General features: G+C 40.2%; 1 protein-coding gene across 1 annotated transcript in view; it reads right to left on the bottom strand.

Moving 5' to 3' along the window:
• Nucleotides 1–13653, bottom strand: part of RSRC1 (arginine and serine rich coiled-coil 1) — a 570594-nt gene that overhangs the window by 26652 nt on the left and 530289 nt on the right. The window contains exon 9 of the mRNA XM_077160882.1: nt 9287–9393. Coding sequence (XP_077016997.1) covers nt 9287–9393 — 107 coding nt within the window. The remainder of the gene's footprint in view (nt 1–9286; nt 9394–13653) is intronic.

Below are 13653 nucleotides of genomic sequence, written 5' to 3'. Positions count from 1 at the left end.
TGATCTCCTTTATGTCATTTGATATCCCACTTATTTTATTAAGTAGCGTTGTATGGACATCTTTCATTAGTTGTTCCAAACTCTGTGTCTCCTCTGGGGTTTTAATTTGGTCATTAGGCAGGGCTATATCTGTGTGCATTGTGATATGCTTAGTGATCTTCTGCTGTCTTTGTGGCATGATATTTACCTTAGGAGTTAATTTCTTTCAATAGTCTAAGACCTTGTGTTTGTGGGATGGTTGTACAATAGGGAGAAGGGTATGGGGTGGGGCACTCAGTTTGGCGATTTGTTTCAGGGCAGGTATAGGTGCAGGCTGGGGATGTTATGCTGCTGCTTGTGAACATGGGCACCCAGCAGCCAGGGAGGGTGTAACTGTGTGGGTACACCTGTCTGGGAGGTGTAACCCTGGTGTTTGCTGGTCTCAGGCACACGGCCCTTTGTTATTTTGTGTGTTTATTTGTGTGTATGCGTAACGCTTTGGCAGCAGGTCAGTGTTATGCCTTTGTGGATTGGGGGCAGATGTGACCCAGCTGCACAGGTTAGCACTTTCTCAGAGCTGGGAAGTATGGCTGAGGGCTGTGTGCATGTGCGGTTCTAGGACTACTGTAAAGTGCAGTTCCCAGAGCTGAATGGCGTGACTGGAGGCCTGTGCGCAATGCATGAGTCTAGGAGTGCCGTATACTGATGCATAGAGCTCGGGGGCTTGTGTGACAATATAAGCAGGGGGGCAGGGTTAGCCTAGGTATGAACATTAGTGCCCGCAGCCTTTATATGCTGGCAATGGTCTGCCAGGAACAGGGAGGGGGAGGTAGTGCTTGGGAGGGGTGCAGGAGAGGGGGGTTGGGCTGCACTTGGAGTGGTGGTGTAAGGCAGGTACATGCACTGGGGGCTGGTGGGGTGGAGGTGCCTGGAGCCGTGAGGAATGGGAACAGGTGACAGTGTTTGGTTTCATGAGGTGTAGGGTATGGGATGAGTTGCCGGTCATAGGGCTGCTCTGGTGAGGGTAGTGCACCCATGGAATGTGGCCTGGCTCACTTCCTAGTCCCTGGCTCTCGTTCATGCACTCCCACAGGCTCCGCACCTCCACACCAGGCCCCAGTCTTCTGCTTCTCAGTTCCTTGGCCTCTGCAATTAGAGCTGCCCTATCTGGAGCAGAAGGCTCTCCCAGATCAGCCATACTCCTGAACTGCTGCCTCAGGCACCCTCCTGCACCTTGTCTAACTTTTCTGTGGAGCAGGGCTAATCTCAAGCTACTCTATTCGGCCATCTTCCTGGAAGTTCACTTCTTACTTTTTTTTTTTTAATTTTTTTTTTTTTATTAATCAAAAAAAAGAAAAGAAATTAACACAACATTTAGAAATCATTCCATTCTACACATGCACTCAGTAATTCTTAGTATCATCACATAGATGTATGATCATCATTTCTTAGTACATTTGCATCGATTTAGGAAAAGAACTAGCAAAACAGCAGAAAAAGATATAGAATGTTAATATAGAGAAGAGAATTAAACTAATAATACTAATAAAAAAATATATATATATATATAAAAAGGAAAAAGAAAAAAACAAAAACAAAAGATACAAACAAACAAACAAAAAACTATATTTCAGGTGCAGCTTCATTCAGTGTTCCAACATAGTTACATTACACTTAGGTATTATTGTGCTGTCCATTTTTGAGTTTTTGTATCTAGTCCTGTTGCACAGTCTGTATCCCTTCAGCTCCAATTACCCATTATCTTACCCTGTTTCTAACTCCTGCTGGTCTCTGTTACCAATGATATATTCCAAGCTGATTCTCGAATGTTGGTTCACATCAGTGGGACCATACAGTATTTGTCCTTTAGTTTTTGGCTAGACTCACTCAGCATAATGTTCTCTAGGTCCATCCATGTTATTACATGCTTCATAAGTTTAGTCTGTCTTAAAGTTGCATAATATTCCATCGTAGGTATACGCCACAGTTTGTTTAGCCACTCGTCTGTTGATGGACATTTTGGCTGTTTCCATCTCTTTGCAATTGTAGATAATGCTGCTATAAACACTGGTGTGCAAATGTCCGTCTGTGTCTTTGCCCTTAAGTCCTTTGAGTAGATACCTAGCAGTGGTATTGCTGGGTCGTAATCCATTCTGCCATTCTATGTCTTTTGATTGGGAAATTCAGTCCATTAACTTTTAGTGTTATTACTGTTTGGATAATATTTTCCTCTACCATTTTGGCTTTTGTATTATATATATCATAACTGATTTTCCTTCTTTTACACTTTACTCCATACCTCTCTCTTCTGTCTTTTCGTATCTGACTCTAGTGCTCCCTTTAGTATTTCTTGCAGAGCTGGTCTCTTGGTCACAAATTCTCTCAGTGACTTTTTGTCTGAGAATGTTTTAATTTCTCCCTCATTTTTGTAGGACAATTTTGCTGCATATAGGAGTCTTGGTTGGCAGTTTTTCTCTTTTAGTAATTTAAATATATCATCCCACTGTCTTCTAGCTTCCATGGTTTCTGCTGAGAAATCTACACATAGTCTTATTGAGTTTCCCTTGTATGTGATGGATTGTTTTTCTCTTGCTGCTTCCAAGATCCTCTCTTTCTCTTTGACCTCTGACATTCTAACTAGTAAGTGTCTTGGAGAACACCTATTTGGGTCTATTCTCTTTGGGGTGCGCTGCACTTCTTGGATCTGTAAATTTAGGTCTTTCATAAGAGTTGGGAAATTTTCAGTGAAAATTTCTTCCATTAGTTTTTCTCCTCCTTTTCCCTTCTCTTCTCCTTCTGGGACACCCACAACACGTATATTTGTGTGCTTCATATTGTCATTCAGTTCCCTGATCCCCTGCTCAAGTTTTTCCATTCTTTTCCCTATAGTTTCTGTTTCTTTTTGGAATTCAGATGTTCCATCCTCCAGTTCACTAATTGTAGCTTCTGTCTCTTTAGATCTACCATTGTAGGTATCCATTGTTTTTTCCATTTTTTCTTCTTTGTCCTTCACTCCCAGAAGTTCTGTGATTTGTTTTTTCAGATTTTCTATTTCTTCTTTTTGTTCAGCCCATGTCTTCTTCATGTCCTCCCTCAATTTATTGATTTGGTTTTTGAAGAATTTTTCCATTTCTGTTTGTATATTCAGCATTAGTTGTCTCAGCTCCTGTATCTCATTTGAACTATTGGTTTGTTCCTTTGACTGGGCCATATCTTCAATTTTCCGAGCGTCATCCATTATTTTCTGCTGGTGTCTGGGCATTTGATCAGATTTCCCTGGGTGTGGGACCCGGCTGGTTGAAAGGTTTTTCTGTGAAATCTCTGGGCTCTGTTTTTCTTTTCCTGCCCAGTAGGTGGCGCTCGTGGCACTCGTCTGTCTGCGGGGCCCACCAGTAAAAGATGCTGTGGCTCCTTTAACTTGCCAATCCGAATCTCACAGTCGGCCTGGGAAACCGCGCATGGAGGGGGGGTCGCCGGCCGCCGCGGCTTGGGGGAGTGCCGGTCCAAATTGTCCAGCTGGCCCGAGATGCCAAGTGTGGCGGGAGGGCCCCGCTATCCAACGTTCCCAGTCAGACCAGGGAGCCACGTGCGTGGAGGGGACCCCAGTCGCCAGCCGCCCCGGCCGGGAGAACGCGTGCCCCTCGGGTATCTCACCGCAGCGGATTCTCCCTGCCCGTTCAGCTGTTCCAGAATGGGGTACACTGTCTTTTTGGTCTCTGTCGTGGCTCTGGGAGCTGTTTTGTATTGTTTCTGTTTCTTTAGTTGCTTTTCTGGAGGAGGAACTAAGACCCGCGCATCTTACTAAGCCGCCATATTCTCCGGAAGTCCACTTCTTACTTTTTGACACATGTTTCTTTAAACTTCAGTAAAGAATGTGCCTTGGGTTCATGACTATGAGAGCACGTGCTTAACAGGAAAAACATGGGCTCTGGAGTTAGAAAAAATTGGTTTGGATGATACTTCTTGTCATTTAATAGAAGTTTGACCATGGGTTATAAAATTTGATGAGCTCAGTTCTTTAACTATAAATAAGGATATTAGATAAATTACATATGCTAAATACCTGGTATTAATGGTAGTCATTCCTTCAGTTATTTCAAGTTAAATTAAATATTTTAAAAATAGGACTAGGATACAACCTTGTTTTATACCGTTTGCTTAGTGCTTTAATGTTTCCAAGGGGATGAACTGAAACAAATTGGTCCAAAGCTGATATTGGTACATGAGACCAATAAGTTACAATATAAAATTATGAAGAAATTTTAAACTATTTGCTCAATATTCAATAGGCCACCCAATTCTCAAATGAGAGTAACATTCTGGACTACAGACCATACCAAATTACATAAAAAAATCTCTCACCCAACTGAAAAAGGGAATTCTTGGACCCACAATTCCTCTAAAAGATGCCACAGACAAATGTGACCCTTATTATTCACAGCTAGTACTACTACTAGTAGTAGCAGCAGCAATAGCAGTCATTTCTTGAGCATTTACTGGGTACCAGCCACTTCCCTGACAATTTCCTATTTTTTTTAAAGATCCTGTCCATCCTTACAAAACCTTATAAAAACCTCCAGCATGGGTATTATCCTTATATTAAGATAGGAGAGCCAAGTTCTTCCTATTACTCTATATACAGTTGTAAAAGAAAGGGATGAGCGTGAGGCTTTAAATTCCAACTGAAGTGCTACATGAAGGACAGGAAAGTTTCTATTTATGTCTTGAATGAAAATCTTATTTTGCATAGCTGCAGACTTGAGAATTCTGAAAACCAGACCTAGAGTCTCACTGTGCAGATGGTTGAATTACACTGTAAGTTGAATTCTCAGCCTTGATGCTGTTAATCGATAGCATTAATTGGAAAGGAATGGGATCCTGAAAATTGGAATAGGGACATACAGATTGATAATAATAAAGGTGGCGACTGAAACCCTAGATTCCGTTGAATGTTTGCCAGATAAGCCTGTAATCATCTGTCCTGATGAATCAGCCACCCAACCTCTTGCCTGCCCTGAAGAATCAGACATCCAGCCTCCACCTGAAGAGATTAACCCTGCTGAACCTGATAAACCTGTACCCACTTCCTCTGAAGAAACAGCCCTCAAACACCTCTGTCTGAAGAGATTAATCCTGTTTCACCAGATGAAACTGCAATAGGTCCAGGCTGCTGTGCAAGCTGCTCTGCCACTTAGGCCGTATGATCCAGCAGCTCTAACGGTGCTGGAAGTGTCAGTGGCAATTAGAGATGCTGCTGTCTGGAGCCTTTGGCAGGCCCCTATAGGAGAACCACAATGCAGACCCTTAGGATTTTGGAGCAAAGCCTTGCCATTTTCTGCAGATAAGTACTCTCCTATTGAGAAACAGCTTTCGGCTTGCTGGTGGGCCTCAGTAGAGATTGAACACTTAATCAACGGCCACCAAGTCATTGTGAGACCTGAGTTACCTTTCATGAACTGGTGCGGTCTGACCCACCAAGCCTTCAGTTGGGTGTGCATAGCACCACTCCATAACAAAATGGAAGTGATATATATGAGATAGGGCTCGAGTGGGCCCTGAAGGCACAAATAAGTTACACGAGGAAATGGCCCAAATGCCCATGGCTCCTACTCATGCCACACTACCTTCTCTTTCCCAGCCCACAGCTTTGGCCTCATGGGGAGTTCTTTATAGTCAGCTGAGGAAGAGAAAATGGGCTGGTTTACAGATGGTTCTACAACATATACAGATACCACTTGAAAGTGAATAGCTGCAGCACTACAACCCCTTTCTGGCATATCCCTGAAGGAGAGTGGTGAAAGGGAATCCTTCCAATGGGTAGAACTTTGAGTAGTGCACCTGGTTATTCAATTTGCCTGAAGGAGAAATGGCCAGAGATGTGTTTGTATACTGATTCACGGGCTATTGCCAATGGTTTGGCTGGGTGGTTAGGGACTTGGAAGGAACATAATTAGAAAATTGGCGACAAAGAGGTCTGAGGAAGAGGGTATGCCTAGATCTTTCTGAGTGGGCAAAAAACATGAGGATATGTGTGTTTCATGCAAATGCTCATCAGAGAATGACTTCAGCAGAGAAAGACTGTAATAAGCAAGTAGATAACATGACCTGTTTTGTGGATACCAGTTGGCCTCTTCCCCTACCATTACCCAATGGGCCCATGAACAAAATGGTCTTGGTAGTAGGGATGGAGGTTATATATGAGCTCAGCAACACGGACTTCCACTCACCAAAGCTGACCAGGCTAGAGCCATTGGTGAGTACCCAATCTGCCAGCAGCAGAGATCAACACTCAGTCCCCCATAAGGTATCATTCCTGGAGGTGATCAGGTTGCTACATGGTGGTAGGTTGATAACCTTGGATTATTTCCATCATGGAAGGGGCAGCATTTTGTGCTAACTGGAATAGAGAAATACTTTGGATATGGGTTTACCTCTGCTGCATACAATGTTTCTGCCAAAACCACCATCTGTGGACTTACAGAATGCCTTATCCACCGTCACTGTTAGCGTTGCTCCTGAACAAGGAACTCACCTCATGGCAAATGAAGCACGGGAATGGGCATATGCTCAAGGAATTCACTGGCCTATTATGTTCCCCATTATCCTGAAGCAGCTAGAATAACAGAATGGTATAATGGCCTTTTGAAGGCTTAATTACAGTGCCAACTGGGTGGCAAATCCTTGTAGGGCTGAGGCAATGTTCTCCAGGACACTGCATATGCTCTAAATGTGTCTACTCTATGGTGCTGTTTCTTCCATAGCCAGGATTCATGGGTTCAAGAATCAACGGGTGGAAATGGGAGTGAGTGGGACCTCTCACTATCACTCCTAGTGATCCACTAGGACAATTTTTCCTTTCTGTCCCTGCAACCTTAAGCTTTGCTGGTCTACAGGTTTTAGTTCCCAAAGGAGGAGTTTTTCCACCTGGAGACACAACAATGATTCCACTGAACTGGAAGTTAAGACTGCCACCCCTGGCAACTTTGGGTTCCTCATGCCTCTGAATCAATAGGCCAAGAAGGGAGTTATTGTACTGGCTGGGGTGACTGATCCTGATTATTAAGGGGAAATACGACGGTAACTCCACAATGGAGAGGTAAAGAAAAACTTGCCTGGAATACAGGAGATCCCCTAGAGTGTCTTTTATTGCTGCAATGCCCTATGATTAAAATCAATGGAGAACTGCAACCTGGTCCAGACAGATCTACCAATTGGAATGGTTTCTACCATTCCAGAAAGTTTAGGAATGAATGTATGGGTTATCCCACCAGGCAGAGAATCACGGTCTGATGAGGATAAAGGGATAACAGGAATTTGGAATGGTTAGTGGAAGAAGGCAGTTGTGAATAAATATGAGCTATGACCATGTGACCAGTTACAGACACTAGGATTGTAACGGTTATGTATGTTTCTGCCTTGTTTTGTTATGAGTGTGTTTACATATATACATAAAAATAATCTTTTTTCCTTAACTTATTCCTTTATTATATGATATAAAAGTATGATAAGTATTAACTTCATGTCATAATATTTAAATTATAAAATATCAAGTTTAAGAGTAAATATTATGTAAGGAGTTGTACCCTATTCTGGGGAGAGTTAGTGCATTTCCAGTTTTCTGCAGGATAACTGAGTATTGTTAGGTGAAAATATGACTGTTATTTTTATTTAGAGATTAAATGTGGGTTAAGGAGATGTGTCTGGCTGCCAGGTTGACAAGGGGTGAATTATGCACTGTGAACTGTGATTAAGTTCATGTGTTAACTCAGTCAGGTTATGGTTTCCAGTTTTTAGGTCAAGCAAGTACTCGCCTGATTGTTACTGTGAGGATATTTCACAGACTTAAATCATCAGTAAGTTGACTGTATCTATGGCTTCAACAAAGACAGAAGACTCATTTAATCAGTTGAAGGCTTTAAAAAAAAGGGAAATGATGATTTCAGCAGTCAGAAGGGAGAACTTCCATCTCTACTTCAGTCAGATTTTTCTGGAGAATTCATCAGAAACCTTCATCACAGTTCCCACCTGTGGCCTGCCCTGCCCTAAGGAATTTGGATTTGCCAATCCCCACAGTTACATGAGCTAATTTCTATTTAAAAATCTCTTAATATTTACATAATTCTCTCTCTCTCTCTCACACACACACATCTCCTGTCAGTTCTATTTTCCTAGAGAACCCCAACTGATAGATTATTCAGGTTGCGTAGTGCTGAGCCTAGCATGCAGCACATGTGCAATTCACGTCTGCAGAAAGATTTATTTTGAAAAGTGTAATTGAAAAGGTGCTCATCTCATTAATAACAAAAGAAATACAAATGGAAATAACAGATCAATTTTCACCCACGAGGTTAATAAAGAAAAAGTCTGATAGGATTTGGTGCTAAACAGGGTGTAAGAGGCAGACATCTCCTTGCACTTTTGGGTGGAATCTGGAGGATAACTTGGGCAACACTGGTTAAGATAAATAGGGTAATGTTTAACCAACAACTTCCATTCTTGCAAAATCTATCTTAAGATCTAAATAACGGACAGGCAAGGATAGCTTAAAACTTACAACTACTTAAATATCTAACAATATAGAACAAATAAATGTAAATTAGGATGCATTCAGTCAGCAGAATGCTATGCTACCATTAAATACATTTACAGAATTAGAATATTTCTGAATGTTAACTATAATCACATCTTCATTATATGTATGTTATTAAAATATATATACATTTCATAGTAGAATGCCTTTTCCTAATAAAGGAATATAATCGTATTTCTAAAAGCAGCCCTGCTAATGAGTGGAAGGATACATGACATAGTCAACAGAAATAAATAGCTAATATATAATATATAATAATAATAATAATAGAAATAAAACAGCTAATAAAAGCCCCCTTTACTAGAACTGATTAAGTGATACTCATCTGGCAAAGAGGGTAAATCACCTATCTCAGTAGATACATGTTACCATTTGAGTTTAATGGTAAAGCCCTTTCCTAACTATTTTCTAACAATGTCATTTCAAAAAGTAAATCATGTATTATTGTTATAGACTCATCATGTTGACATCTTACTTTGTGTTCTCAGTGAATTTTAAAATAAAGATGGATCATTTTTATAGTATCTTTTTGTAAAAGTTAAACTTGAACTGATTCTTATTGATTCATTCCTTCTTTCAATAACACATCTGACTCTTTATCACCCTACTTCATCTATGTACTAGAAGAAGCACTTATATTTGAGTAAAATCCATTAATAAAGCATCTCTTCAATTGGAATCCAAAGGCTTATTCATAATACTGGAATAAAAACTTACCTTTTTTACTTCTTTACTTGATCTGAATGTCTGCTGAACAAAGGAATCACTTTCAATAGCTTCAATTTCTTTTACTCTTTTTACTTGTTCTCCCAGGGTGGCTTGGTCTAAAAAAGAGGGTATAATGCCAGTGTATTTTGGTTTAAGATTGTTAACATCACTGTACCTAAGCAATGTTCTTCCTTTCTCTGAAGAAATTTTACTACTTATGAAAGTTAACGGGATGAAAATAAAACATCTTACAGTTAAATTGTAATAGAGAAATGTTTTTTCTCCCTGAGATCTACAAATACAACATTCTTGCAAACTAAGCCTCTCATCTAAACCTACAATGTTGCTAAGAAGGCACAGATAAAATGATCCCAGCTAATCTGGGCTAATTTAGTGGGAGAGTGGTGTTTTTTTAAAAACTTTTATGTTTAACTTTTTATTATGGAAAGGCACATAAAAGGACTAAAAGAACAATGAACTTACCTGTACCTATCACCCAGTTTCTATAATCATTAACTTTTTACTATTTTTATTTAATTTATGACCCCCTTCTTTTTTTTTTTTTTTTTTTTTTTTGGTGGGCCTGGGTATTTAAAAGTAAATCCAGATATCATGCAATTTTACCCTAAATAATTTAGTCTGCATCTATAATAAATAAGGACTTAAAATCATAACTACTATACCATTTTTCATATCCAACAAAATTATCAATAATTTCTTAATATCATCTTATATACTTCATGTTTTTCACTGATTGTCTAAAAAGAATGTCTTTGCAGTTGGTTTGTTTAAATCAAGACCCAAGCAAGGGATTCCACTTGGTTGATAAGCATCTTAAATCTCTTAATCTCTTACAGTCCACCACTTCTTCCCTATCATTGTCATTTATTTAGTGAAGAAACTGGATCATTTATCTTGTAAAATTTTCCTTATACTGAATTTGGCTAGTTGTATCCTCATGGTGTTATATAACATGTTCCTCTATCCTCATATTGTGTGGAAAATAGTAAATAGATCTAGAGGCTTGATTAGATTCAGATTCTATTTCTTTTGGGCAAGGATCCATCATACGTGATATTGTGTAATTCCTATTACATTACACCAGGATGTACATCTTCCATTTTAACTAAGGTTAAAATTGATCAGTGGGTCCAAGGTGATGTCAGCCTGAGACCTTGGTTATAAACTTCTCCAGCAACCTTTCACTTAAAAGTTTTAGCAGACATTAATGTTTGTTGCTTACATCCACTATTCCATTAGAAGTTGAAAACTGGTGATTTTTTTTTTAATTGGTTTGTTGAGGTCATCTATTTCTTCTTGAGTCAAAGTTGGTTGTTCATGTCTTTCCAGGAACCCGTCCATTTCATCTAAATTGTTGTATTTATTAGATTTTGTATTAAAGTTATGTATTAAAGTTGTTCATAGTATCCTGTTATTACCTCCTTTATTTCTGTGAGGTCAGTGGTTATGTCTCCTCTTCCATTTCTGATCTTATTTATTTGCATCCTCTCTCTTCTTCTTTTTGTCAATCTTGCTAAGGGCCTATCAATCTTATTGATTTTCTGATAGAACCAACTTCTGGTCTTACTGATTTTCTCTATTGTTTTCATGTTTTCAATTTCATTTATTTCTGCTCTAATCTTTGTTATTTCTTTCCTTTTGCTTGCTTTGGGGTTAGTTTGCTGTTCTTTCTCCAGTTCTTCCAAGTGGACAGTTAATTCCTGAATTTTTGCCTTTTCTTCTTTTCTGATACAGGCATTTAGGGCAAAAAAATTTCCCTCTTAGCACTGCCTTTGCTGCGTCCCATAAGTTTTGATATGTTGTGTTTTCGTTTTCATTCGCCTCGAGATATTTACTCATTTCTCTTGCAATTTCTTCTTCGACCCACTCGTTGTTTTAGAGTGTGTTGTTGAGCCTCCACGTATTTGTGAATTTTCTGGCACTCCATCTATTATTGATTTCCAACTTCATTCCTTTATGATCCGAGAAAGTGTTGTGTATGATTTCAATCTTTTTAAATTTGTTAAGACTTGCTTTGTGACCCAGCATATGGTCTATCTTTGAGAATGATCCATGAGCACTTGAGAAAAAGGTGTATCCTGCTGTTGTGGGATGTAATGTCCTATAAATGTCTGTTAAGTCTAGCTCATTTATAGTAATATTCAGATTCTCTATTTCTTTATTGATCCTCTGTCTAGATGTTCTGTCCATTGATGAGAGTGGTGAATTGAAGTCTCCAACTATTATGGTATATGTGTCTATTTCCCTTTTCAGTGTTTGCAGTGTATTCCTCACGTATTTTGGGGCATTCTGGTTCGGTGCATAAATATTTATGATTGTTATGTCTTCTTGTTTAATTGTTCCTTTTATTAGTAGATAGTATCCTTCTTTGTCTCTTTTAACTGTTTTACATTTGAAGTCTAATTTGTTGGATATTAGTATAGCTACTCCTGCTCTTTTCTGGTGGTTATTTGCATGAAATATCTTTTCCCAACCTTTCACTTTCAACCTATGTTTATCTTTGGGTCTAAGATGTGTTTCCTGTAGACAGCATATAGAAGGATCCTGTTTTTTAATCCATTCTGCCAGTCTATGTCTTTTGATTGGGGAATTCAGTCCATTAACATTTAGTGTTATTACTGTTTGGATAATATTTTCCTCTACCATTTTGCCTTTTGTATTATATATATCATATCTGATTTTCCTTCTTTTACACTCTTCTCCATACCTCTCTCTTCTGTCTTTTTGCATCTGACTCTAGTGCTCCCTTTAGTATTTCTTGCAGAGCTGGTCTCTTGGTCACAAATTCTCTCAGTGACTTTTTGTCTGAGAATGTTTTAATTTCTCCCTCATTTTTGTAGGACAATTTTGCTGCATATAGGAGTCTTGGTTGGCAGTTTTTCTCTTTTAGTAATTTAAATATATCATCCCACCGTCTTCTAGCTTCCATGGTTTCTGCTGAGAAATCTACACATAGTCTTACTGGGTTTCCCTTGTATGTGATGGATTGTTTTTCTCTTGCTGCTTTCAAGATCCTCTCTTTCTCTTTGATCTCTGACATTCTAACTAGTAAGTGTCTTGGAGAACGCCTATTTGGGTCTAATATCTTTGGGGTGCGCTGCACTTCTTGGATCTGTAATTTTAGGTCTTTCATAAGAGTTGGGAAATTTTCAGTGATAATTTCTTCCATTAGTTTTTCTCCTCCTTTTCCCTTCTCTTCTCCTTCTGGGACACCCACAACATGTATATTTGTGTGCTTCATATTGTCATTCAGTTCCCTGATCCCCTGTTCAAATTTTTCCACTCTTTTCCCTATAGTTTCTGTTTCTTTTTGGAATTCAGATGTTCCATCCTCCAATTCACTAATTCTAGCTTCTGTCTCTTTAAATCTACCATCGTAGGTATCCATTGTTTTTTCCAGCTTTTCTACTTTGTCCTTCACTCCCATAAGTTCTGTGATTTGTTTTTTCAGTTTTTCTATTTCTTCTTTTTGTTCAGCCCATGTCTTCTTCATGTCCTCCCTCAATTTATCGATTTGGTTTTTGAAGAGGTTTTCCATTTCTGTTTGTATATTCAGCATTAGTTGTCTCAGCTCCTGTATCTCATTTGAACTATTGGTTTGTTCCTTTGACTGGGCCATATTTTCAATTTTCTGAGCGTGATCTGTTATCTTCTGCTGGCGTCTGGGCATTTAATCAGATTTCCCTGGGTGTAAGACCCCGCAGGTTGAAAGATTTTTCTGTGAAATCTCTGGGCTCTGTTTTTCTTATCCTGCCCAGTAGGTGGCGCTCATCTGTCTGCAGGTCCCACCAGTAAAAGATGCTGTGGCTCCTTTAACTTTGGAAAACTCTCGCTGTGGGGGGGGGGGGTCGCCTGCCGAAGCGGCTTGGGGGAGTGCCTATCCACTGTTCCCAGCTGGACCGGGAAGCCACATGTTTGGAAGGGACCCCGGTCGCCGTTCTCCGCGGCTTGGGGATCTCCGATCCAATTCTCCCAGCTGGTCTGGGGGGCCGCGCGTGGCGGGGGGCGCCAGCCGTCGCGGCTTGAGGGGACCGCCTGTCCTGTCCAATTCTCCCAGCCGGCCCGGGAAGGAGGGAGGGAGGGACTCTGGCCGCCTGCTGCCCCGGCCTGGGGAAGCCCGCGCCCCTCGGCGATCTCACCAGAGCGGGTTCTCCCAGCCAGTCAGCCGTTCCAGAATGGGGTACGCTGTCTTCTTGGTCTCTGTCGTGCCTCTGGGAGCTGTTCTGTATTGTTTCTACTTCTCTAGTAGCTGTTCTGGAGAAGGAACTAAGACCCGCGCGTCTTACTAAGCCGCCATCTTCTCCGGAAGTCCAAACTGGTGATTTTTTAATTCTATTATTCCTTCTGCACTTATT

The sequence above is a fragment of the Tamandua tetradactyla genome, chromosome 5, assembly GCF_023851605.1.
Source record: "Tamandua tetradactyla isolate mTamTet1 chromosome 5, mTamTet1.pri, whole genome shotgun sequence".
NCBI classification, from domain to species: domain Eukaryota; kingdom Metazoa; phylum Chordata; class Mammalia; order Pilosa; family Myrmecophagidae; genus Tamandua; species Tamandua tetradactyla.
This window is presented reverse-complemented; position numbering and strand designations above follow the sequence as displayed.